The sequence below is a fragment of the Phascolarctos cinereus genome, unplaced genomic scaffold (genome assembly GCF_003287225.1).
Source record: "Phascolarctos cinereus isolate Bilbo 61053 unplaced genomic scaffold, phaCin_HiC Scaffold_7;HRSCAF=346, whole genome shotgun sequence".
NCBI lineage: Eukaryota > Metazoa > Chordata > Mammalia > Diprotodontia > Phascolarctidae > Phascolarctos > Phascolarctos cinereus.
Genome location: NW_027556180.1, coordinates 197,441,082 through 197,468,363, shown reverse-complemented (window position 1 = coordinate 197,468,363; position 27,282 = coordinate 197,441,082). Strand labels below are relative to the sequence as shown.

At 35.8% G+C, this 27,282-nt stretch overlaps 1 protein-coding gene across 5 annotated transcripts in view; it reads right to left on the bottom strand.

Annotated features, from left to right (window-relative positions):
- Positions 1-4,167: 4,167 nt before the first annotated feature.
- PROS1 (protein S) overlaps positions 4,168-27,282 on the bottom strand; it is a 106,955-nt gene continuing 83,840 nt past the window's right edge. For all 5 annotated transcript variants that reach the window (XM_020974824.2, XM_020974822.2, XM_020974821.2 and 2 more), the window contains 5 exons: positions 25,264-25,431; positions 23,497-23,665; positions 18,944-19,092; positions 14,921-15,149; positions 4,168-4,772 (listed from right to left, as the gene is read on the bottom strand). In XM_020974824.2, the coding sequence (XP_020830483.1) occupies positions 4,612-4,772; positions 14,921-15,149; positions 18,944-19,092; positions 23,497-23,665; positions 25,264-25,431 (876 nt within the window). In that variant the 3' untranslated portion in view covers positions 4,168-4,611. The remainder of the gene's footprint in view (positions 4,773-14,920; positions 15,150-18,943; positions 19,093-23,496; positions 23,666-25,263; positions 25,432-27,282) is intronic.

The window sequence follows — 27,282 nt, the reverse complement described above, 5'->3', positions numbered from 1 at the left end:
GGGTACATTAGCATGGATATTGTAGGTCTCCTAAACAAGGACAGAATTTGGGAGGGAAAGGAACATGGTTAACCAGGTTTTAAACTCTGTAAGAAAGAAGGGAGAATGACCTGGAGGTTGTTATTCACTTACCATTATCATCTGGATTAGATAGAAAATATTGATATTGTGAACTTCAAAACAAAGATGGCTGAATTATGGTGGTAAAGGGAGAGCTAAGAAGTGGCAGTTGGGGTAAAGAATATTATAACTCCTCCTTCAGGACAAGTGTGTCAGGAAAGTGTGGGTAAAGCCAGTGGTAGAGAGGCCAGGGATTTAACATCTTCAGAGGAAAACCAGGTTTCACTTAGGGCTAAGTAGATGGAAGAGGTGTAAGAGAAAGAGATCTAGGATTAAAGAAACTTTGTTCACTATGGAACAGGAATTCCAGAGGGCCCAGTAAAAGGGGTGAACAAGTTTGAAGTTGAATTTGGGCAAGATAAAGTTGAGGAGGATGGAGATGAAAGAATAGAATGTGCAGATCTTATTTACACAGTTATTGTATACAAGGATAGGAAGAGAACTATGTGGTTGGAAACTGTTAATGATAGGAGTAGTAATAAGTGGTAGATGAAAAACAAAGCTCATAGTGTACAAGGTATGCATGGACTTTGGATACAAGGATTTATTTATTCCCTCTTGTTTACTTGTCCTGTGAGGCAAGAGAAGAGGGTCAGTGATACAGGAACCCTCCATACCCCTAGGGAATTTTGCCCTGAATGCTGAATGTGTGTGTGTGTGTGTGTGTGTGTGTTTGTGTGTGTGTGAGCATTTATTATGAACCTATTATGTATCAGGTGTTGCTGTTGTTAGAATGAAGGAACAGCAACAACCAGGAATTATGTATGCTAAGTCCTGGGAATACAAAGAAAGGGAAGAAGGGGAAAAAATAGTTCCTGACTCCTGGATTAGTTTTGTATGCTGTTACTTCCCAGACTAATCCATGTGTAGTGTTCCCTCTTGTTCTTGTCATTACCCCACTTTAGGTGGAGCTTTGGCTACTGGTTAGAAGCAAGAGAAAATTGACATACAGAAGTGAGATAATATTTAATATAATACAATGCAGTAAAAATTTATTAAGCACTCATTATATACCAGGCATTGTACTAAGTACTGGGAGTATAACAAGAAAAAGAAAGACAGTCTTTGCCCTCAAGGATCTTATAACATAATGAGAGAAGACAACATACAAAAGGAAGCTGAGTGTACCTAGTGGAGGGAGTGGGGCATTATGATGGTAGAGCCAAAACCAAGTAGTGCCGCTTGTAAGAAATGAAGAGTTGGCTGGGAATTTTGAGCCCTCTATAATGGGAGGCTTTGAAAGGAGGTTTGCTCCACCCTCCAGCCCTCCATTCAGAGGAGTAGAGACAGCTTTGGGTACTGATGAGGTAGAAGTACCAAAAGTGAAGCAATCTTCAAGATGATGGGTTTCCTGAAAATGAGCTTATCTTTGGGTAGAGATGGGAAAGGGAATTTTGATAGAGTTGAAACCAAGCATAATGAATAGCTGGTGGGAAGTGAAGAAATTGTGACATGAGAGAGTTGCTAAAGACAAGGGCTTGGAGACTGAGGGGAAATGGGACAAACCACTCAGCCATCAGCACCTCAACTAACAGAAATTTTTCTCCACATTTTTCTTTCTTTTTCCTATACCCCTCCCCAGTAGCAGCCAGAAACAGAAGCAGTAAGGAGTTTTCTGACAGCAACAGGAAAAGAAAGTATCAGAGGCAATTAGGTGGTTCAGGATAGAACACTGGACTGGAATCCAGAAAACCTGAGTTAAAATCCATCCACAGAACTGTGTGACCCTGGGCAAGTCACTTAACTTCTGTCTACCTTGGTTTCCATAAAATGGGGATAAAAAGAGCATCTACCTGACAAGGCTGTTGTGATAATACTATGGTTATATTTATAGGGAGATATTTACATAGCACAATGCCTGGCACACAGTAAGTGTTTAGTTGTTCCTTACTTCCCATGCTCTATGCCATTAAGAAAAATTGAAATCCAGATACGAATCATCCATCTAAAAACTGGCCTTAATATAAATGTGTCAACTATCAGTTAGCAGGTGGTGTTGTTTCCTAAACTCCACTTTACTAGTGCACATTAAGTTGATGTGGGAAACTAAAAAACAAGGCTGTGCCTTTCTTAGAACTGCTGTGTTTTGAATATTGTATGAGAGGCAGCACGTCGCTGTGAGGTGAACATTTTATTATACATTGTTTTGTTGCTTTTATTGCTGCTCTGCTAAGAACAAAACACAGCATGTTAAGCATATTATTTTTCTCTGTTTCTGTGAAGACGCAATTACATTAGAACAAGGTTATATGACCATCTGACTAGGGATCAGTGAAATATAGTAAAATCAGGGAATAAGTGGGAATTTTCTAATAGAATGAGGAATCAGATTTTAGTCTGATTGGGCAGGTCTACACTCTCCACACCCATTATAACAACTTGGCATAGTCACAAAGACAGAGGCATGGTTAGGGAGGATCAAGTATATATAGAAAGTTATTTATCTTATAAGAACCATAGAGAAGTCAGCATTTTCCCACACTTCTGCTAAGTGGGGTTGAGTTCCATAACCACTATATCAGGAATTATTAAACCGAAGTCTATGAACTTATTTTTTTTAATTTATAATTGTATTTCAATAAAATTAGCTTCCTTCTTAATGCCATATATTTTATTTTATGCATTTAAAAACATTATTCTGAGGAGTCCATAAGTTTCATCAGATTGTCAAAGGGGTCCATGACACACATAAAAAGTTTAAGAACCCCTGTACCAGAGTAAGTGTAGTAAGGCCTTTCTGTGGAACAGAATAAGGTTAGTGGCTAACAATGCCACCCGGTGGTTAAACTTGCTAATTTGCTAATAAGAAGGGGAAAGAAGACTACAACCAAGTAGCAAATATGCAGGGTGAGGTTTCTAAGTCTCCTTCTTATGGTTGTTTGTCCTTCCTTCTGGAAGAAGGCCAATGACATCATGAGGGTGATGTCTTGACTTGTGAATGAATTGGATTTGAGTGAGCTGCACAAAGTCATCAGCCTCACTCTCTTCTCCAGAGTCATTGCAGTCCAGTGGCAAGACAAGAGTCAAGCCAACCGGCAATGCCCCAGGGATGCAGTGAATTTCCCTTGCCTTTTTAAATTAAGGTCTTTCCAGGTCTCAGTTTGTCTGAGGCAAACCCATTCAATGACTAAGGACTAAGTGAGAATTGAGATAAAATATGGCTTAGTATGCCATCACAAAAATATCATTCTGGAAGGGGAAGACCTCAGAGTTTCTGTCCAGAACAGAAAAAAAAAATGTGCCATTTGTACTTACTTAAAACCAAATAATAAGTCACAAAAGCTTGAGCTGGAGCCTATTATTGGCCGTTCCATGAAAGCCAGAATGATTTGGGTTTTAGAGAGGGACCACATGTGGCAAAGGGGATGGGAAGGAGAAGGGGAAGAAATAGCAGCATTCTCGAACTGGAACTAGCAGTTTGGATTCCTAGAGGGCTGCTACTACTCACAGACTGTTGCTCATCAAGAGGACCAATTACATCACAAAAATGATGTCTTGACTTTCAAGTGAATTCAACTTAAGTGAGCCAGAGCTGTGCAAAGTCATCAGCCTCACTCTTTCTTCCAGAGTCATCACAGTCCAGTGGCAAGGCAAGAGTCAAGATGACTGACTGGCAGTGGCCCAGCAGTTTCTAAGTCAGTCAAGATAGAAAGGTAGAAGTTTGGTGGTCATGGTGGAAGGGGAGTGGAAGACTTTGGTGACAGGTTTTGCAGTGAGGCGGTGCAGTGGATAAGTTTTGGCCTGGGGTCAGGAAGATTCATCTTCCTGAGTTCAAATCTGGCCTTAGACACTTACTAGCTGTGTGACCCTGTGCAAGTCACTTCATGATTTGCCTCAGTTCTTCATCTACAAAATGAGCTGGAGAAGGAAATTGCAAACCACTCCAGTATCTCTGCCAAGAAAAGCCCAAATGGGGTCATAAAAAGTTGGACATGATGGAAGTGACTAAACAATAACAACTTGCCTCACTGACTTGTCAAATCTTATAAGCTAGACTCTATTTTGCAAACAGTAGGGAAATAAGCATATATAACCAATAACATGCAATTGTGTTTTAGTGCTGTTGTTCACTTTATTTCTTTTTTATATAGCATGAAAAAGAAAACAAATATTTCTCCTGTCATATGAAAAATCCAAATACCCAAACACAAAATTGTTTAATGGAAACAAAAAGTACATTTGACTTTTTTCAAATAGATAAGTGACACAGACAACACTAAATATGGCAAAAATCAAAGTTAAAAAATTCTTTGCATTTCATTATTTTAAGTTATTAATGGCAACAGAGGTGAGAACTTTTAAAAAGTTATTTGTATCACAAAAGTAGTTTTGTTCTTTGTGTAAAGACCATGCTTTTTCTATCTAGGGAGGGTCAAAGTGTTTTGAAAATAATCCCTCCCCCAACTCATTCCAAGTGATGCTGTTCAGCTTTCGTTGCAACTTGAGTCACACAGAGGGGAAAAAAATCTTATCTTGCAGAGGAAAGGGATTTTAGAAAGTGTTTGGGTTTTTTGAAACTGTTGGACATGAGTGAGATCTGATATCGTTCTGTTTGAAGACAGCTTCATCCAGATCCAGCTCTTTGCCATTAATTTTCACATCCATGCATCCATTGTAAAAGACATTCACCAGTGTAGCATTAACAGGAACATCTGCACAAACAAAATATTAGATCATCATGACTTGTAAAATCTTATTTATTTTCCAGATTAGTAAAGAACATTCAAACTTCCTATTTCAAAATCAGTTGCTCATCTTCAAGGAAGAATCAATAATTCTGCATAAAATGTATTCATTAATCATATAAACATTATCTTCTCTATCCACACATATCAGAATAATCTGACAAATTTGATTAGAGTAGAAAAGCAGCATGCATTTCTCTGAGATTATCTTTCCCACCAATTACATTCTTTAAAAGTAGGGAAGCAGTCAGTCAACTTTAATCTGAAAACCAAAATGTGGAAGCCTTTGGAAATACCTGAAAATCACTGCTCTTTTTATGATTGGGGAAAAACAGATTTACCAGTTTTCCTAAAGCTACATTTTCTTTCTGCCTACGCTCACATTAAGAATTTGGTTACAAAAAAGAAAAAAAAATCTATCATCCTCTTGAGGACAAATAGTTCTTCTGCAATGACTCTGAGGGCTAATTTGAAGAGTCTTTTTCTCAATCTTTTATCTTCTCCACTTTTTTTCTGTGTCATCAACAAATGAAGTATTTAGATATTCATGGCTCCCTCAGAGTTCACTTTTTCTTTTTAAATACTCTCCTATTGCTTTCTCTTTTGTCATCCTGACTACATCAGTCTCACAGTAAATATCTTTTGTTTCTCTTCATATTCTTATACCCTGTTTCTCAGATGAACTTATCTGCAGCTACAATTTGTTCTGCCAAATACAATTTAGCTAAAATCCAGTTCTGACACAACTTCTGCCACAGAAGTAGAGAAACTCCACATTTTTCTTTCAAATTTCTTGGCCTAAAGGACATCTTGGATTTAACTAAGAAAAGACATAGCTCACATTTATCTCTGCCTAAACCCTGCCATTGTCAAATTACTTGATCATCAAACCACTGTTGGCATTTCAAAGGATTTCAGAGTCATCTTCATCTTTTCTAATCTTTAAGTCCCTGAAACCATTTATAGCCAGTTCTTCATATACCATTTACATAACTAACATATATATACACACATTTACATCTGACCCATGCCAAATGAATCAATCAATCAATAAACATTTATTAAACATGTAAGTGCTAGAGATACAAAAACAGGCAAAAGACATTCCCTGCCCTCAAGGAGCTTACAATCTAATAGGGGAGACAACAGGCAAACAAATATATGCAAAGCAAGCTATGTACAAGACAAATAGGAAAAAAAATTAACAAACAGAGGGAAAGCACTAGAAGTAAGAAGGATTGGGGAAGGCTTCCTATAGAAGATGGGATTTTAGTTAGGACTTAAAAGAAGTTAAAGAGGTCAGTAGTTGGAGTGGAGGCGAGAGAGTGTTCCAGGCAAGGGGGACAAGCCAGACAGAAAGCCGAATGGACCAGGATGGAGTGTATTGTCTTCTAGCCTAAGTGCTCAATACTTCCCATTTCCTGGTGTCTCTTTGCTTTGTTTCTTTCACCCAACACTGCTTGAAGTAGTTATTCCCAGATGTTGCACAGAAAATCTGGAGCGCATATTGGTAGATATCAATATTTTTATGTAATTATGAGTCAGGGTGGTTGAATCATATGGTTGGAGGCCATATGAATGTCAGTTATGAAGTCAGAATGACCTGGGTTCAAGTCCTGACTCTGATTCATACTATATTTGTGAACAAAGGTAAATCACTTAACCTCACAGTGCCCCAGACAACTTTATAAGACTAAATTATTGATAAGTTGATGATCTTCATCCTTGGAAAGAGCTTATTCACTGAGAGCTTTTTACATGAATTACGATAAAATCAAAGTGACAAATTAGCTACCACAATGCACTGCTGACACATATTGAGCTTGAAGGCCACTAAAACCACTAGATCTTTTTTCAGAACATCTTTTGTCTATCTATATCTTCCTCATCTTATATTTGTAGGGTTTATATTCAGCCCAATATTCCAGCCTGTGAAGCTTCTTTTGGATCTTGACATGGTCATGCAGTGGTTTAGCTCTCTCTCTCTCTCTGCTCTGAGAGGTACTTGACACGGTGATCACTAAATAATCACAAAAAAGTGAAACTGAATATATCTTAATAGGTAGGAAGCAAATGATTTCTGATGTAGAAGTCCAATTCTGAATCAAATTTTTTATATCATTAACAGTATAGCAAAGATCAAATCCAAAATTGCATATATTTTATATATAAATAAATAATATAAATGAAAAGGTATAGTATTTAATCAAAACAATCCATGGTGACCTATTTAAACAATCTGAAACTGACTATCATCAACTTTAAGTTTTAACATTTAATTGGTTGAGAATTAAAGTAAAACTACCACAATGAGAAAATCAAGAGTCCAGAAACCACCTCAGCCAAAAAACACTTGATCTTCTTATTAAGCAGAGAGAGAGTACAGCCAACAACAGCACCAGTTTATAATAAAATTAATTTCCAAAATCTTCAAGTAGAGAATGGTGAAAGATTATGACCACTATTGCTTTATAGAATGTCAAGAAGTGGTGGAGGTAAAATAAATGTATGAAAAGGTTGTCATAAGACCTAGTTTAACTATAATATCACAAGAATTGCTAAGGATAAAATCAAGACAGCAAACCGATGAAAAAAAGAACACATTTGCTAAGATTTCTCTGACAGAATGCTCCCTCTGTCAGTAAGAGGGAAGCTACCACATGTGGTCTCCAACATTAGCCTCTTCTGTGCTACATGAGGAAGCAGAAGTGGCAATATAATTTGTTCAGCTTAGTGGCTCAGTAGATAAGAGTATCAAGTTTGGAATGATGAAGATCAAGTTCAAGATCAGCCTCAGACACTTAGGAGCTGTGTGACTCTCCTTAAGTCACATAGTCTTTGCCTTAGTTTACTGATCTGTAAAATGGGGATGATAATAATAGCACCTACCTCCCAAGGCTGTTGTGAGCATCAGATCAGATAATATTTGTAAAGTGGTTAGTATAGTGCCTGGCACATAGTAAGCATGATATAAATGTTAATTATTATTAATTTTAGATCATGGATCATTTAATGGATTATTCCTCAACACAAATGAAAGTGGATAAAAGTAAACATTTTGATTGCAGGGTAAAGTATATAAGGCATATATCATGAGATGAGCTTGTAAAGGTGGAATGGAATGTGGGGGGCTTTAAATAATAAAGAACTTTGAGGTTTCCTTATAAGAAGTAGGTAACTACAAAAGAATTTTTTAAAGGAATAACATGGCTTGCTGCTGTTGTTTAGTCATGGCCAACTCTTTATAACTCCATTTTGGAGTTTTCTTGGCAAAGATACTAGAGCAGTTTGCCATTTCCTTCTCCAACTCATTTTACAGATGAGGAAACTGAGGCAAACAGGGTTAAGTGATTTGCTCAGGGTGACATAGCTACTTAGTGTCTGAGGCTAGATTTGAACTCCAGGTCCTCCTGACTCCAAGGCTGAAATTCTAATCACTGTGGCACTAAGCTGTCCACCCCCACCATCCCCACCATGATATGACTAAATCTATGCATAAAAAAGATTTTCGTTCAGATTCTTAAAATCTAGCCAATAGCTCACTAATATTTAGACTCCTTAAGAGTCTGCCCAATATAACAGATGTTCTAATAAACCTTGTCCTTGGCTGAAAGAAGGCTTGGGTTGAATTCATTCAGGCAGGACCCATATCTTGTGATTTTGGGGTCCCAGCACCCATAAGCCCTTAAACCTCAACATTTTGGTGGCCCATATGGGAAAAACTGCCTAACCTCAAGTTCTTTTCAAGCCAAGACTGGAAGGTATGTAAGACCCCCCTCTTCTTTCTTGCCCTGCAGTTAGGATTGCTCTCCAAGCAGCTGGGAAGTGTTGGTGCTTTTTGGGCAGACAGTTATGAGGCTGTCTCATACTCAGCCTGACGCTCTCAAGCTCTCAGTCCATTGGTTCAGTCTGAGGCCATGGACCTGGGTACACCTTCCTCAGCATGGAGGACAAGGACAGATGCCTTATCTGGAAGCGTATGTCCAATTCTGTCAATTCTCTTGGTGCTAAGGACTTGGGAAAACTGCAGGTGCTTTTTGGTTCCCTGAGGCTTACTTACTCCCTTCCCTCTACACCCCTGAAGGGGGTGGAGGTTTTGTGATGGATCATTATAGGAGTTTAGGAACACCTCCTTACAACCCTGGTCACTCCCTTCTCCCACTCCCTTCCCTTGAGTCAAGAGGGTACCTTCAATTTTTCTCATAGGAGAAGAGAGTTTCACCCTCCCCCTCCCCCCACCTCTGAATTTGCCCTCTATAGCATGGGCCCCACTGGCATCCTGCTCAAGGTAAAGAAGCTAGCCTCCAAACTTGGGTAAGCATGCTCTTTTAAAGTTGTAGTTTTAACTGTTAATGATGAGATGTTGATTCTCTGTTAAAGTAATTTGGAAATGCATTTACCAAAATTGAAGTCACATGATTGGTAATGGGTTTGTTTCAAGTTTCAAATTGATGAACTTTTTGTATCAGTTAATGTCAAGCAACTTTTCATAATTTGGTTACAGCTAAAACAATTTGGCTATTGTTGGTTATGTTTTAGTGTGTAAACTTGCCAAAAAGCTTGTTTGGGTTTTGGTTTGCTGAGAATTTGCAAGTATATAGAAATAATCTCTAATGATTGGCTTTTACACCACGACAAATTTAAATTTGAGATGTAAATCCTGGAAAAGTTTTTCCTAAGCTAATTAGTGCTCAAACTTGCTGTTTGAGGTAAAAGCTCATGGGATTTTATTTTGAGTTGTCCAATGATTCATAATAATTCATCAATAATCAATAACGCACCATCTGAGAGAAATGCCATAAGCTACTCACAGAGAATGTGGGAAGTCAGCATCTGGAAAAGCTGAGAGGACAATTTTAGCCTCAGTCTAAGATGAGATCATCCTGGTTCAGTTTCCCCATTACATTCTTTTGAAAAGGAATGTTACCCATCTGGCTATTCCAGAGTCTGGCTATGGGGTAGATTTGATAAAGCATGGTTGGAAAACTGAATTATCTGAATCTTAACAGAGCCAAGGCTGTTTTACCCTGTCATATTTGGGCCCTAAATCTAGTCCTTGCTTTATCCTTTTATAGCAAATTTCTATAATCAGAGCAGGTGGTCAGTAAAAGATCAATGCAAGTGTGTGAGATCTTGCTGTTTTGACTTAAACTTTAGAAAAAGTAACAAGATCAGATAATCCTGCAGGTCAAATGTAAATGATTTTAATGAGACTATTACACTTTTATTTCTCCCGACATCTGGGCCCTGCAGTCTTTTCTGTCAGATTTATGTCTTCCAGACTACAGTTCATTCACCTACAATTGGTAGCAAACAGTGGTAAACAGCCAATGTCCCTCCCTCATCCCTTGGATGCAGCCTGTGCTTGGTTCTAGTCAACCTCTTTGGGAACCCCTCAAGGCAGAGACAGCTCTACATCCCTTGCCAGCAGGAAGCAGTTTCAAAAACCAACACCTTCATCTCTTACACCAAAAGAATTTGGGTCCCATTTGTTTGCAGGGGGAGTGATGGGGATGGGATTCGAACATCTAAAAGGAAAAGACCATGTCTTTGGGTTCTGGACCCCAAAAAGGAAAAACCCTGGACTTTTCCACCTGGCCAAATCTCAATCACGTGGGGCTATAATCCTATCAACTGGCCTTTCATTGAGGCTAAGCCCAATCTCCCAATTCTGTTCTGATACCTCTCAATTGCCCCTAGCCACTACTCATCCTAATAGTATCATTCTCCTTTGTCCCAGGGTCCAGGTCCCTGGAGTTCTGTTCACCCCAGCTTACTGGCCACTCCCATCCAGATCCTCCTTAGACCCCTCCTCCAGTCACCCTAAACTACTTGGCCACTCCTAGATCTCTCCCACAGTCTTTCTGTATATAAGGTCCATCTTGTCTCTGTTAAGGTGCTCAGATTCTTATAATCTAGCCTCTGCTCAGATTCTTAAAATCTAGTCAATAGCTCAATAATGTTCAGACTCCTTAAGAGTCTGCCCAATATGAAGGATATTCTAATAAACCTTGTCTTTGGCTGAAAAAAAAAAGATTTTTCTGGGGAGAAGTACTAAGGATAGTTTAGAGGAGAAAAAGTAGAGGTGAGAAGACCTGTAAGAAGCTATTAGTTGCTAATCTAAAGAGTCATTGTGGTAATGAATACTAGGGTGACATTATTGGAAGGCTAGAGAAGAGATATAACAGATACAATAAAAATGGAATCAACAGAATTTAGTAAATGACTATGACAGATGAAAGAGAAGGAGAAGGCAAAGGCAGTCTTTACTAACACAGGAGACTAGGTTCCACAGGAGAAAGTTTAGGAAGAAAGCAGAACAGGTTGGGAATCCTATAAGTTTTTTAAATTAATCAGAGGGAATTGTCTTTTCCAAGGAGAACCTTCAAGGCTGCTTTTTGCATGAATGAGTCATGTTTTCTTGATGTCAATAAACAACAAACACTGCAGAATCTTAGATTTTCTTCACTTCTCAATCAGCTAAGACTGACTCATCACATAAGACTGTGGCTCACTGGAGAAAATTGCCTGCAATGCTTGCCTGGTTCCTTTCTCACTACTGTTGTCATCAGTGAATGAATAGCTGTTTTCAGTCATGTCTTACTCTTTGTGACCCTATTTGGGGTTTTCTTGGCAAAGATACTGGAGTGATTTGCCATTTCCTTCTCCAGCTCACTTTAATAAGAGGAAACTGAGGCAAACAGGGTTAAATGACTTGCCCAGGGTCACACAGCTAGTAAGTGTCTGAGGCTAGATTTGAACTCAGGAAGATGAGTCTTCTTGACTTCAGACCCAGCACTCTACGCACTGTACCACCTACCTGCCCCATGAATATACAGGCTGTTCTCATAAAGATCATGTGGTAATGAGAAGGCTGGCATGTATGTTGGTAGTTCTAATGTGGATTGGGGGGAGGGGTCATTTAGTGTTGTTTCTGCAATGGAAAGCCAAAGATAATGCTTAAAAATTCACACCAATTCTGAAATCAATACATCTGAAGTCCAAATAGTATTATTACTTTTATTTATAATTATGACTATTTGTTATTTTTCTTATATTTATTTATTACAATTTATGTATTCTTATTGCTGTTATTACTTCATATTTACATGGTGCTTTATAATTTACAAAGTGGATTTCCTCAAACAATCCTGTGAAATAAGTAATACAAGTATTACTTCTATTTTACGAAGATGCAACCTGAGGCTCAGAGGAAGATAAATGACTTGAGCTCAGTTTCCTGACTCTCAGTTCAATTCTTTTTTTTCACAGCACCATGCTATAACAATTGGAATTTTTCATTACACCACTATCCTAAAAGTGAACCTGTATAATATAGCAAGTTCATCTTTTTCTTCTCTAATTTTTAATATCTCTTCTTTGTGCTTCTCTTAGGTGTGTTTATTTGTTGGTTTTCAAATTTTAAAAAATGCATACTTACTTAATACTTTTTTCTATTTTTTAATATATATTCATAGAGTTATGATTTCCCTCCCAAGGACTGATTTAGTTATATTCCAAAAATCTGGGTATATTGTTTCACCATTATAATTTTATTTCATAAAATTTTTAATTGTTTTTGTGATTCAATGGCAACCTATGGCCCACTTATTATTTAGTATTTTGTTGTTAAGTCTCTATTTGGATTAAAAATTATAACCAATTACAAATGCTCTACCTCTCCAAAAGTCCTCATCAAATCAGATGAAATGATTTCATATAATTATCTACACATAATGGAAATATACTTCCTACTACAAAATATATGATTCAAAAGTTATGTCTTTTCCCAAAAAGAAAAAAAAGTTTATTATATCAGGCTAATCAATTAATAAACTTACCAAATATTAATATTAGATTATATCTAAACAAATGACATCTTATCTGTGAAAATGAGAAATAGATCCTTTTTATTTTATTTAGCCACATACCATGAAACACAATTAGTTTTCATTGGATCATCAAGGATGCTGAAATAACCAGATTTATTCTATCTTTTTTAATTGATTTTGTCCTGTTAATTAAGTCATTATTCTTTTTCTCTGAATTTAATTCAGAAATTTAGCTGGACTATAAAGAGTTAAGTTTAGAAATCCAGTTCTCCTGTTAATCACTGTTCTATTGTTCAGTCAAGGAAATTACTTATCTTTGAAGCAGTCTGTCCTAGTATCTTTAAGACACCACCAAGATATCCTTCAAGGATGTCTAGTTTGTTATCCAAAGAAGTCTGATGTGTTATCTCAGTCCTTGCTGAATAAGCTGAACTCAGTGACCATTTCTTAGTCATACCAAGGAAGGAGGGGGTTGTTGTTAGCATCCATTCCTAATTTCCATCCAAACATATTTTTTCCCATCTATGATGCTGGCTTTCCTATTTTCTGCACTTCCTAAAACTATAAAAGAAAGCTATCCTCTTCATTCAGGGTTTCAGCTTTGCTGGGGAAGTTGAGATCCTATATATTGATAAATTTGTGCTTTACTAATAAATTGATTATACTTGGAACTTTGTAGTACGTCAGTCTACCTTAATTTTAACTGTTACAATACCATTCAATGACTATCAGGTCAACCTGAAAAAAAAAAGTTACCAAATATTTGTTTACATCTAACCAACTGAATCATATCTACAAAAAGGAAAAAAATAAATTATTTTTACACAGTTAATCAAAACTTTTAAATGTGATTAGTTTCCATGGGATCATGAAAAAAAAATACATGGAAAAATCTACCAATGACATATTAATAGAAAGGAAAGAAAAAAGAATAACAGAATTGATAATTTTGCCTTCCCTTCTTTTGTTCCTACAGCTCTTTACTAAAAAGATATATTGAAAATAATATCTAATTTGACCAAAAACATATTTCAAAATTAAATAAAAGGTAAGAATACCCTAGATTTAGGGAGAATAGGTTTCAAATAATTCAGACAAATTATAGCTAGGATTCCATGATCCAAGATTCTACAGAGGAAGTCAATTCAAGAAAGATTAAGCTAAAGTCACTAGGCCCAGAAAAACTATAAATTGTAGGATACTGAAGAACTGGTATATGTAATTTCTGAGTCCTTATCTGTGAACTCTCAGAGATCACTAAGAATCAGAGAAGTATTTCAGGACTAGAAATTAACAAGTGTTTTTACAATTTTCAACAAGGGGAAGAAGGTATGTTCTTTAACAGCAGTTGAGTGGCCTTGACATTCATTCTCTGTAAAATTCTAGGAAATATTAGTAAATGAATGGTTAACAAGCATTTAGAAAGGGAAGCAATGATTGCTACAAGACAACAGAGGATTTTCAAGAAAAAATCATGCCAGATTAACATCACTCATATCCTTTTGACAGTGTAACTCACTTCCATAAACACAATTAAACTTGGAGTTCAAGTAACGTATTTGACAAAGTCTAATGTTATTCTTGTGGATATGATAAAAAGAAGAAAGCTGGACAATAGTATGATTAGATGGATTTGGAATCCATTGAATATCTGAAAATGAAAAAAAATAGTGATAAATAGATGGATGTCAAACTAGAGAATGGCTTTTAGTGGAAGACCACAGGGTTTTGTCCATGTGCCTGTTCTGTGTAACAGTTGTTTCAGTGGTATGGATGAAGGTATAGTTAGCACGCCTACTGAATTTGCAGTTGACACAAAGAGAGGGAAACCTAACATGGTAGATGAAAGAACCAGAACCCAAAAAATTCTTAGCATGTTAGAATAGCAGGAAAATATATTAAAATGAAATTTAATGTGAATAAGTATGAAGTCCTAATTTGAGCTATCAACTACACAAATACAGGTTGGGTTTATGTGAAAAAAAAATTTAGAAAAGTTTTAGTAAGCTACATACTCAATATGAATCAGTAATTTGATGTTGCAGCAAAAAAAGTAATGAGATCTTAGATTATTTTTTACCACCAGGGGTCTTCAAGTAAAGGTTGTATAACTACTTTGTGGAGGAAATGATTTTGCTTATATACAGCTTACCTCTGTACTTAAGGACAGAGCCCTTACCATTCAACCAGTTACAAAGCCACCTAATTATATTATCAACTAGTTCACATCTTTCAGTCTTATACCTCTGGGGTCCCTAGGACTCTAGGATTTTAAAAAGATACCTTTAATGCCACCCAGATAGGTAGCTATTTTTCCCATCATTGCTTTATCCAAGACAGCAAGTTTTGTTTTCAGATCTTCATGGTAAATAGTTTCTTCTCCTTTAAAGCCATTTGTCAATTCCAGCAACCCTCTGAGGACTCTGAGCTCCACTTTGGAATTTTCATGAGTACACAATCTCTTAGCTTCCATCCGAGATACAATGGTATTTTCAATAGTTACTAGAACATCCTGAGAGGCAAAACAAACACTAGTTGTAAGTGAATATTAATAGCAATTTTATTTAGAATGAATAATTAAATTTATTGTATTTCTACAGGGGAGGTATATATAATAAACACTTTAACTTTAAAAGAAAATTTCCTTCTCATGCCAGTGATAAAATGTGTTAACAATAAAATGCCTATTAGCCTCAGAAATCAATTCACAATAGTTTCCAAAGAGTCAACAAGTCAAAACTTTATATCTACTAATTTGTTTTAATTCAGCAAAATGTTCAAGGTATTTAGATAGTTAATGGACACAAAAATAAAAATATCACAGTCCTAACCCACAAGGAATTTAAAATCCATTGAGGGTGAAGCAATTTATACACAAATAAACATGAAGAGATCCATACAAAAAACTCTAAGAAAATACTAAGAGGGAGGCACCAGTCTTCAGCTGTTAAAATCAGGGAAATCTCCAGACTAAAGGTAGTAATTAAATTAGACTTTGAAAGAAAAAAATTGTAATTTCAATAAGCAGAGATATATAAGAGGTGTGTTCTAGGTTACATATGAAGAAAGTAGTATTTGAGGTTTAGCTAACAGTGGAAAAAAGTGCAACTAAAGTAAGAACAAAGGAAAGATGACCTGCTAGTTTCTTTTTTAGTCTCCACAAGTACAATATCCCCTACGTGGTATCATCATTGCCAAAGACCTGGAGATGTGAAATACTTGTTTAAAGGATGGATATATCTCAGCTATATCCCTAATAATAAACATACATTTTAAAGACATGGTTCTTAAAAATTGTTGGTTTACTACTAGAATAACTTCTAATTCTTTGAATGTAAATTCTATTTCCATTACCAAATCATAATTAGGAGACTATGTCATTGGTCCTTTGAGGAAATATAGCTTTAAAAAAGTTAGTCAAAGTAAAATACGTTTGGTTTTTTTTTTTTGGCAGGAGGAAGCATTGGCTTGCTATATTCTATGTGTATAGATCTCATATAGGGGAATATACAGAAAAACAAGATAAATATATATAAAAAGGTTGTAATGAATATTAGAAATAGCATGGGAAAGATATGTATGTGTTATCCCTCTCCAAATATAAAAATTGCTTTAAATTTGTTGAGTATATATAAACAATTTATGAAAGAAAAACTTAGTCTGAATATATTATCTATGTTTTGTTAAAAGAAGAAAAGGATCTTTGGTAGATTAACAAAGTTGCTACTAGAATTTCTCACCATGATCTTTTCATTTTTTTTAAGGCAATTGGGGTTAAGTGACTTGACCAGGGTCACACAGCTAGTAAGTGTCAAGTGTTTGGTCTGAGGCTGGATTTGAACTCAGGTACTCCTGTGTGCCACCTAGCTGCCCCATGATCCTTTCATTTTTAATAATACACCTTTTTCTTTCCAAAGTGCTCTAATTTCCAGTGCTTTCTGAAAGCTGTTAGACAGCATTCTGAGCATTACCTGAGTAAATCTCACCATGAACATCTACTTTAACATGCTTCCTGTTGCCAGTTGGTATCTACTATGCACAAAGCCCAGAGCAAAATGTTAAGCTTTAATAGAGGCAGTCTGAATGATTTCCAACTCCAGATAAAACCCAGCTATCAAGCAGACAAAAGAATTGTTTTAATTCTCTCTTTTATCCCTACCCCTACTTGATGACATGTAAAAGTATCAAATTCAAGATAGTAAGGAGAAAAGAGAAAGAAGAGACAAAGAGGGTGAAGACTCCATAAAACTAAGTAGTCAAGCTCAGAATCATTAAGAGGAAGCCAAACAGATTCATTTTATTCCCCGAGTCTAGTGTCTCAAAAGATTGCATGGAGCACCATGCCAATCATTGATTCCAGGGATCTGTCAAGTAACTGTATTTAATCCTGGCTATTTAAACAAAAAATTCCAGTTTCATTCCAATACACTCTAGACTCTGGTACCCTCCACTTTTCAGAATTATTCATATAAAATGGAGGCCAATTTATCTATTTAGACATAAATTTATCAATTTATATTTTTTCCATCTAAGACAAATGATAACATAAAAATGGAGACACTACATTTCTTTAATTAATTTATCTCCTTTTAAGCGGAGCCAGCTACACAAGCAATAAGACAGTAGTACAAGCATTTACACATCCAAAAGACCACAGTTGCTTTACTTCTTCCTTTTCCTTCCCCCAAATTCCCTCTTAAAGCACAAAAACTAGGTAACCATAACACTGAGACCAGAATGCTTATCACAGATAACAGCAGTTTATGATGATGGCAAGTCTAAGTAAAATCAATCAATAAGCCCATGAAAAGGCTTTTATTAAGTTCCATCTATGTGTCTGTGACTGTGCTAGGTCTTAGAGATATGAAGACAAAAATGAAATTGTCCCTGCTTTCAAGCAGTTTACATTCTTTCTATTGGGAGAGGCAACATGTGCAAAAGAATATACAAAATATAAACAAAACAAATACAAGGTAATTTTGTTGGGCTCTGTGTGTAGTGGATAAAGAACTGGTCTCAGAATCAGGAAAAACCAAGTTCAAGTCCTGCCTCTGACACATGACATCTGAATGACTGACTAAATGCAAGTCCCTTAAACTCTCAGAGCTCCCCAACTTTGTGAGACAAGAAATTACTGATCTGCATTGGTCAAGGCAGTTTCCTATACCCAGCTTTGCTCCCCCCAAAACATTGCTGAGTAGATTCAAATATGTGTTGTCTCTATACCTATCTGTGAATAAAAGTATCCTAGATTCTAGTTTGCCATATGACAGATATCAGTAACTGTGTGTCTTATGGCCAGAAGCTGAGATGACAGATTTACTATCTCCACCAGATTTCTACTCCAGAACAGTTTTTAACAGGAGGTGACAAAAATATGACCCCACTCACTGTCTTTTGTTAGACTCCTTCCTGATCACACAGACTCTTGAGTTTCAAGGTATAGATTGCCAGAAGTGTGGTAGATGTGGGGAATCAGTCTAGGTGCATAAAGACCAAATTTCTAGTTTATGGCCTGCTTTAAAAGAGCAGAGCCAGACCTTCATTTAGAATGTCTTCCCTGTGAATACTTTCTGAATCTTAAGCATTCATTATAGTCCCTTGGAAATAAGGAACACAGTTAAGTGCAAATTAATTATTCTAATTACCCTACTAACGACTGCGTAGAAGCCAAATCAGTTGCCCTCAGGTGGTCAGAAATGAGAATCCAATGGGTTGAGAGATGTCCTGAGTACCCAACCTTCTCTATTCCTAACAGAAGGAGGGAAACCTCCATTTCCTTTTCACAGTCACACAGTGTTGAGTGTTGATGAGTGGTATATAAGAAAAGTCTGAAACTCTATGGGCAGCATTTATTCTCAGCTTATCAAATGATAACTTGTGTCCGGGTAAAAGGAGTAAAAGGTAAAAGGTGTAAAATGGTGGCATATAATCTATACATATGCAAAAGGTCCTCATTTCCACACTACCACTCTTCAGCATCCTAGACATTTGACTGGCAAGTAATAGTACTGGTATCATTTTGGTTAATGACATTGCAACAGAGAGTCATGATGCTGAAAGAAATGTTAAGATCCATTTACTCTAATGCCCCTCATTTGAGGAGCAAGTCATTACTGAATTGACTAATTGGATATATCATAATCTTCATCAATCAAGGGTATACCCATATCATTGAGATTACACATCTGTTTGCATATCTGAGTCTACTGAAAATATGGCTAAAAAGATAACAATGGCTGCTTTGATGAAATTTCCTTTGCCTTCCCTGTGTTTTGATGTAAAATTTACTTAGAGTAAAATCACCTGTAATTCTGAGGAGCTGGAGTCCACCAAGGACAGTGCAAGAGGAACGGTGTCACCAGAAACTAAGGCAAGCATGACACCAGTGCCTGTAGATGGCCGGATATCCAAGGTTACATTTATCTGCCACCCTTCAGCATTAAGCACGTTATCTGCACCAAATGAAGTAAGGAGAGAGAGAAGCATATATGAAGATATTATTGAGACATTCCCCAGAAGAACCAAATGACTTGGAAGGTGAATAGAGTATCTGTTGGCTACCCTAAGCCCATTTTACTTCCATCTTTACATAACAACAAGTGAAAGATTACACTTTTGTCCAATCTCAGGGATGAAAAGATCCCCAGGTTTTTCCAAAGGAGACAAATTAGAAAAATTCAAAGTGGAAAAATACAAATCAGGTTCTGATACTTTAGTTTACCTCTGTTTCTTTTTGTTGTGTTGGTTGTGTGTGGTTCCAACAATGGCATTAACTTCTCTTTACTAGCTTTTATTAAAAGCAAGACGCCTTTCACAGTGATTATGGCTCAAGAGATTTTGAATGTTGTTCCATTTTATAGTCTGCTATTGGGAAAAAACGCTGTTTACTGTGCCATAGTTCTTTTTTTTCTGATTGATTATACTTTCTGAGCCTCTCAGGGGAAAGAAGAAAGGGAGGTGTGATGGTAGTAATGATGAAATATAGGAGCTGGCATGACGATATAGGAGGACTGATACTAACTTACTAGAGAAATGTTCTAAATACACATTACTTTGTAATTAGAATGACAATCATTGTGCATCAGAAGCAAAGACAATCTTCAAGGTAAAATCAATTCAATTCAATAAATTAAAGTCTGTTCTCATTAAGCAGAATAGACAATCATGTTAAATAAAGTTAACAAAACAGGTGAAATACAATAGACAATGTTGGCAGTGAATGATTACAGTCAAAGCATATAAACTTCCTTTTTAACCACAATTATTTTATAAGGCCATTTTGCTTAATTACTTATGGAATTATTCTCCATCAGTGAGATTTATTCTCCAGGACTGAGCAAGAAGTAGACTAAGTATTTGTTGTTCAAAAAAAAGTATCAAGAATATTTTAAAGGAAATACAAATATGGTAGTTCTGGATCCTACTTTTATTGGGAATGGGTTCATGAGGAGAAATATATGTGTGTGTGTGTATGTATATATGTATATGTGTGTGTGTGTGTGTGTGTGTGTGTGTGTGTATATATATATATATATATATATATATATATGGAAGAGTATAAAATTATTCTAAATTTAGAAAGAAATAAAATGCTAAGGGGATAGGGAGAGGGGAGAGGATAAGGGAGGGATCCTTGGAGGTGGGGTAGGTTAAGTTATAGGAGGGTAAGGTAGAGGGTAAAAGTAAAGTACAGGAGTCAGAAGGGACAGGAAATAAGAGATAAGCACAAAACATAAAATAAAGATCAGAAGTAGTATTTGTTAGAAAAAAAGGAGCAGGGGTGGTAATCAAGATCTCAGACAAAGTTAAGGCTAACATAGATTTAATCAAAAGAGAAAAATAGAGAATCTATATTATGTGTCAGCCATATTTGTCAACATTGTTTTGGACTATTCAAAACAACTATTAGCATAAGGTGGGAATATTGCTGTGGACTTGGAAAAATATGGAAAGACTTGGACTTATGAAGGAAGAGTTATCCACCCTCAAAGAAACAGAGGATAAATAAGTATAGTCTGGTGTTACATGGATGTATATGAATGTATATGTCTATATATGACTAGGATTATCGATATCTAAGTACATGTATATGTAAGTAAGTATATGTATATCTTTGTGTGTATATCTCTTTGTATGTATGTATGCATGTGTATATACATGCATATATGTGTGTATATGTGCATATGTATATATGTGTGTGTATATATCTATATCTATATATCTGCAGGGAAAACTGAGGAGATCCTCCCCAGCCCCTCGCATGATTGCCTCATGACCTGACATAAGGAATATATATTTTTTTTTTGTGGAGCCATTGCAGTTTATTGAATAGATGAAAGGTATAGTCAGACATGCTTTTAGAAAATCATGTTAGGAACTATGTGGAGAATAGATTGGAAAGAAGGTCCTTCCAGTTCTAAACTATGATCCATAGTTCCTTTCTTTTTTTAAAAATTAATTTATTTTGTTTTATCAACAATCACTTCCATATGCTTTTGAGTTGAAAATTTTTCTCCCCCTTCCTCTTCCCCACCCTCCCCAAGATGGCGCACTATCTGATATAGGCTTTACATTTACATACCCATTAAACGTATTTTCACATTAGTGAAGTTATAAGTAAAAATTAAAACCAATAGGAGGAACCATCAGAAAGATGAAATAAAACTCAACAGAAGGTAAAAATAAGTTATAGCAATTCAACTTCCATAGTTCTTTCTTTGGAGGTGGACAGCATTTTCCATCCTGAGGCCTCTGGAGATGTCTTAGATCCTTGTAATGCTGAGAAGGGTTCAGTTTAACAATCTTAGTCATTGCATAAGGTGGCTGTTATTGTGTACAAAGTCCCCTTGGTTCTGCTCACTTCACTCAGCATCAGACCATGTAAGTCTTTCCAGGTTTTTCTGAAGTCAGCCTGTTCATCATTTCTTATAGCACAATAATATTCCATTACATTCATATACCACAGCTTGGGCAGCCATTCCCCAATTGATAGGCATCCTCTCAATTATAAGGAATATAATTTAAAGTTAGTATGCATGACCCGGAGCACCAAGGGAACAGAACATCAAAGAACAAACAAACTATGTTACCAGGGTGGAACAACTCTTATCTCAAGGAAAACATGTACATGATCAAGGATCTGGCCCATTCTTGGATACATACATAAAAAATAGGCATCTGGAGCTTTGGCCAAGTTCTACCTTTGTTCTAAGGTTGTTTTCCCACAGTTTACATAGATATAAAAAGGGTCACTGGGGAAAGGGACTTTTGAAGGTCTTCGTTTCAGAGATGGGGATGCCCACTCTGTTCACTTTCCCAACCAGGACACTGATGACTGTCTCCTGAAGTCTCCCCAGGAGACTTCCCCTGTGTCAGGTGTTGGAGCTCGCCTGGTTGGTGATGTATCTATTCTTTCTCTGTTTTATTTCTATTCTTTCTTTGTTCTATTTTGATTATCATTCACTGGATTGTATGCATATGTACATTATTCTAATAACAACTTCTCTGTAGCCTTAAGCATTATCAAATAAACACAATTACTTGTTAAGTTTATGTAAGTGCTTGTCAGCGTGTCTCAAGATCCTAACCTAAAGTGAAAGTACTGCACAGTCCACAATCCTTTTAAACTATAATATCTGTATACCTGTATGTCCATACTTAATTGTACTCTTGGGGGGGGGGAGAGGAAAGGGGGAAAAAAAACAAAGTAAAAAGTGCACGGTAGAGAACCAAAGAAAACTTACAAGGAAGCAAAGGAAAGATGGACAGCTCTGAACACAAGGGGTAGTATTTATTATATAGGCTTTCTTGAAATGGAAATTTATTGTGGTATATTTTTAATTCTCTCTCACATTCTGTTGTGCACATGGTAATGCTTTTCTTCTTATTTTGTATTATTTTAGTTTTTGTATTTAGGTTTCTTTTTTTTCTTCTTTTGTATTTAAGCTTAAAATGAAAAATTACAAAAAAACCCAAATAAACAAGGGAAAAAAATGCATGCTATATGATATCTTGGAAAGAGTCCTGGATTTGGAGTCAGAGAACCAAAGTTCAAATTCTAATACTGCCACTTACTGTGTGACCTTAGACAAGTCACTTCCCTTCTTTGTGTCTCTGTTTCCTCCCTGAAACTGAGAGGGTCAGAGTGGACCAGAGGATTCTTAAACATCTGTTGTATCATGAACCTCTTTGGCACCCTGGTAACAATAATGTTTTTAGATGCGTAAAACATGAAAGATTGTAAAGGAAACCAATTATGTTGAACTAGATGTAATTTTCCCCACAGACTCTCTCCCCTCAAAATATATCCACAAATTCCTTTGGGGAGGGATCATGGACTCCATATTAAGAGCCACAGGACTAAACAATCACTAAGATACTTTTCAATTCTATATCTTATGGTCCTATAACCCCTTATATGAATAAAATTTCTCTCATTAAATGTTACTACTTCAAAAGATTTGAGACTTCGTTAGTATGGATCCTAAGCATTCTCCACCTTAGTAGATGATTTCATGAGTTGTTGGGCCAAAAACATTCATTATTTGGTGGCTAGTCTTTTGATGATGCCTCTCCATCTTGTATTCCACTGACATAACCTTAGAGAACCCAAGTTTGCTTCTACACCATGATGAGTCTAAATATTAGAGCTACCCTAGAATTCTGCTATAAATCTGGTTTATTAAGTAGGAATATTTGAATATGAATATAAAAATATATGGCTATAGTTTTACGTGATTTAGTGTCAGTTATTAAAAGAAGGTAAGTTATTAAAAGACATATATAGCATCAATAATAAAATTTCAAAACTTTAAATGCATGAATTTCTTTAACTTGGAAGAGAGGGAATAACTTACTATAGTCAATGTCAAATTGGGCAACTCCAGAACCAGGATAGTAGGAGCCTTTCTCCACAGAGACCAAACAATGTTTGTTTTGTTTTTCTTGAATAATTTCTTTTACTCCTGAAGCTCCTTGATTCATCAAGTTCCATCCACGAATACATCCATCTAGGCGAGGATTAATCTACATAAGATTTGGGACAGAGATCAATAAGTCAATTTTTCAACACTCCCAAGTTGGACAGAGTAAGCAAGATACCAACAATGTGTTTGTTTAAACTATTCAACAAACTAGGTTTTCACTTCCAAGGAAAATTCCCTTCTTTGCTAAAACATCACAACTTTTTGGTCATTCTCAATTACTAAGAGATATTTTCATTTGGCTAAAAAAAATTGCAATCAAAAGTATTTTTTTTACTCCTTTCCTTCAGAAATTTGAGTCTTTATTAAGCTATTTAGCACTTGGTTACACAGATATACTGTATGCAATATCATTGTAAGGCCCTTCTCCCACCAAGATCAGTTGACATAGTCACTAAGTTTAATCAGAGATGATGAGGTTTTTAAGGTGTCAACAGCTAGCAATGTCTTTATGAAGCATCTTCCTCTTCATCTGATGGATTCAGAGAGGATAATGCATTGGCTGAACTGAAAACTGGTTACAACTCATGGAGCTTTAAAAACCTAAGCCCTAAAGATAGAGTCAACTAAGTTCTAGAGTTGGAGACAGTGGAGGCAGGAGACAACAGTAAGGAAGGACCTAATTTGGTGGAAGGAACAGATTTTTCCCCCATCCACCCCACCCACTAATCTGCAATAGTAATGTAGCTATTCTCCCAGACATCTATCCATACGTTGCGAAGTCACATCAAGAGAGTTTGAAGCAATTGAGAGAGTAAAGACACATATTTCTGATGTACAAATATATAGAATCAGTCACTCAAAACAGCTCCAAAGCTAAAAAAACAGTAAGGAAGGACCTAACTTGGTTGTCTATTTATCATAGGATTCAGAGACAGTGGAAGCATCAGACAAGAGAGATTAGAAAGGATTCAGAGTTGGAACAGACCATACAGCCTGCAAGTAACAGAACTTGGATTAGAACTCAGGCTGCTGATTATAAATCCAGCACCTTTTCACAAAATCATATTGACTCTCCCTAGGAATCTGCAGTTTATATTAGCTCAAAGTCAAATCAAAATTTGTACAAATGAAAAAAAATTCTCATTTTCCCTTCCTAGCTCTGATCTTGACTTTCGAGACTTTGAAACCATACCTCAGATGCTAGGTCTCATTCATGCCTGGAGCCTTCTTGCCCTGAAATATCCAAGTACCCTTATGGTTTTCTCACCTTGAAATATCCATCTGCCGTGCCTATAAGTGAATTCTCTGTGGAGCATCTATTTTGTGGAAGGGCCTATGCCAGCCACCATTCCTTCCATTCCAGGCACTGCTGCTAACTTCCAGACTTCCCCCTTTCCCTAGGTTTTAGCTCCCCTTTGTATGTTGTTTTCCCCATTAGAATGTAAGCTCTTTGAGGGCAGGGACTGTCTTTTTGCTTGTATTTGTATCTTCAATACTTAGCACAGTGCCTGCTACATAGTAAGTACTTAATAAATGCTTGTGTCTTTCCTTCCTAAACTGTTTTTAAGATATATTATGGTATTATTTTTTCTGCAAGTATTACACAAACTATCATTGCTGATATTTAAATATCTTTGAAACAATTAAAGGACTAGAAGCATACCATAGGTACCAAATGTTATGAGGTTGAATTATTACCAGTTTCATAAGACCATTTTCCATCGTTCGAGGTAATCCTGCAAAATATACTTTAGTTTCCAGAAAACCATTGGTAGGTTTGAAAAGATGGGAAGGGCTGTTTATATTCATCACTGCTTCTTTGGCTATTTTGACACTTATACTGTTTTCTAATTCTTCAACAGACACCTAGAATCAAATGGAATATATTGTAGTTAGTTGCAGTGTGAAATGTTGGGTTTTATAAATTAAATTATTCTTAGAACAGACAACAAAAGTTGAATTAAATTAATAGCATTTCATCACAAGTCCAAAACAATGTGGAAAAGACAGATAAAAACATCAGTCTGCCACAGAATATTTTTAAAAATCTTAGTGTCCTACAAAGTGGAGTATAAACAAAATGAAATGCATTATATTGTAGAATGGGTAGATGACCTTTTTAGTTATTGTTGACATATGTATTTGGGACTTTTGAGGGTATAGGGCAACTGTAAGATATTGAACATTTGTCTAATCAGTGACTTAAGAATAAAATTTTAAAGTAAGTAAAGGAGAACTGGCACTTCAAAAGTCCTATCTATTACATAGGGTATATATATTTCATTTCTAGGAAATTCAAAGAAATTTAAATTACAGAATATCAAAAGATCTGAAAGCTAATTTTCTTTAACAAGAATTCATTTTTAATTAGGTTCTTTCAATTATTTTTAAACTTTTGTTCAAAAATTATATATCAAGAAAATTATTGGAGAAAAATTATCTATGCAAATTAACTACAAGAAATGTGTTTTTTATTTTTATGTAAAATTATGTAAATATCAAAATCTTTCTTACATTGTCCCACTATTATAAAGTAACATGACTGACTTTACTGTATGTTATTTTATGATCACAACACCTGGGTGATGTTTCTTATTCTACATCACAAAATTATTCCAAATAATTTATTTTAAGTTGAATTTCTTTCATTTAAAATTATTTTTGTGAACTTTAAAAATGTATATTTAGTTACTCGATTAAAGCATACTCTATAGCATGATTAATGCCTATATTTTTAAGTTAATATATAAACTAATATCAAATCAGGGGTGGAGAACCTGCAGCCTTGAGGCCACATGTGACCTTCTATTCCTTAAGTGCGGCCTCTAGGTCCTCAAGTGTGGCCCTTTGACTGAATTCAAACTTCACAGAACAAATGCCCTTAATAAAAGGATTTGTTCTGTAAAACTCAGACCCAGTCAAAAGGCCCCACCCAAGGACCTAGAAAGCCACATGTGGCATCGAGGCCACAGGTTCCCCACCCCTGAGACCCATTAGGAGTATCTATACAAAATGAATGTTTTATTTTATATAGCTTTCTATCCCAAATAAATTAGCATGAAACATTTTGTAGCATAACTTACTAAGGTACGAAATTTATAATCAGTAATATATTACAACATAATACTATTCAAAAATTTTGAAGAACACTATAATTGGATATTATATACAAATTACTAAAATGTTTTAATGTAAAAAAATGGAGATACATACATTCAGAACCTGCCATATTTAAAAGTCTCCAAACTACTTGAAACCTTAATTAGTTAGAAAATTGTATTTAATCCTAAATAGATTGCTCTAAAAGCAAGGCCATATGATGGTATTATATGTGTATATATATATGTATATATATATATATATATATGTATATATATACATATATATATGTATATATATATGTATATATATATATACATATATATATATATATAAATTTCATTTTCACAAAAAGCACTTAGTTGCAGGAAGTATAAGAAAAATTCAGTATTGTATATTGTTCCATACAGTTTAATATTCTGTCTCTGTTAAAAGCCAAGTCATGAGAAATTGTAATAAATGTCCTTCCTGATCTTTGATTTCACAGGTTTAGAGAGATACTCTGAATACCTCTAACATTCTTTACCATCACTTTTCCTTTCAGAGCTTCAGTTTACTCACCTGTAAACTTGTATTCATAGGTATTTATAGGTATTGTATTAACCTGTATTAACAGTT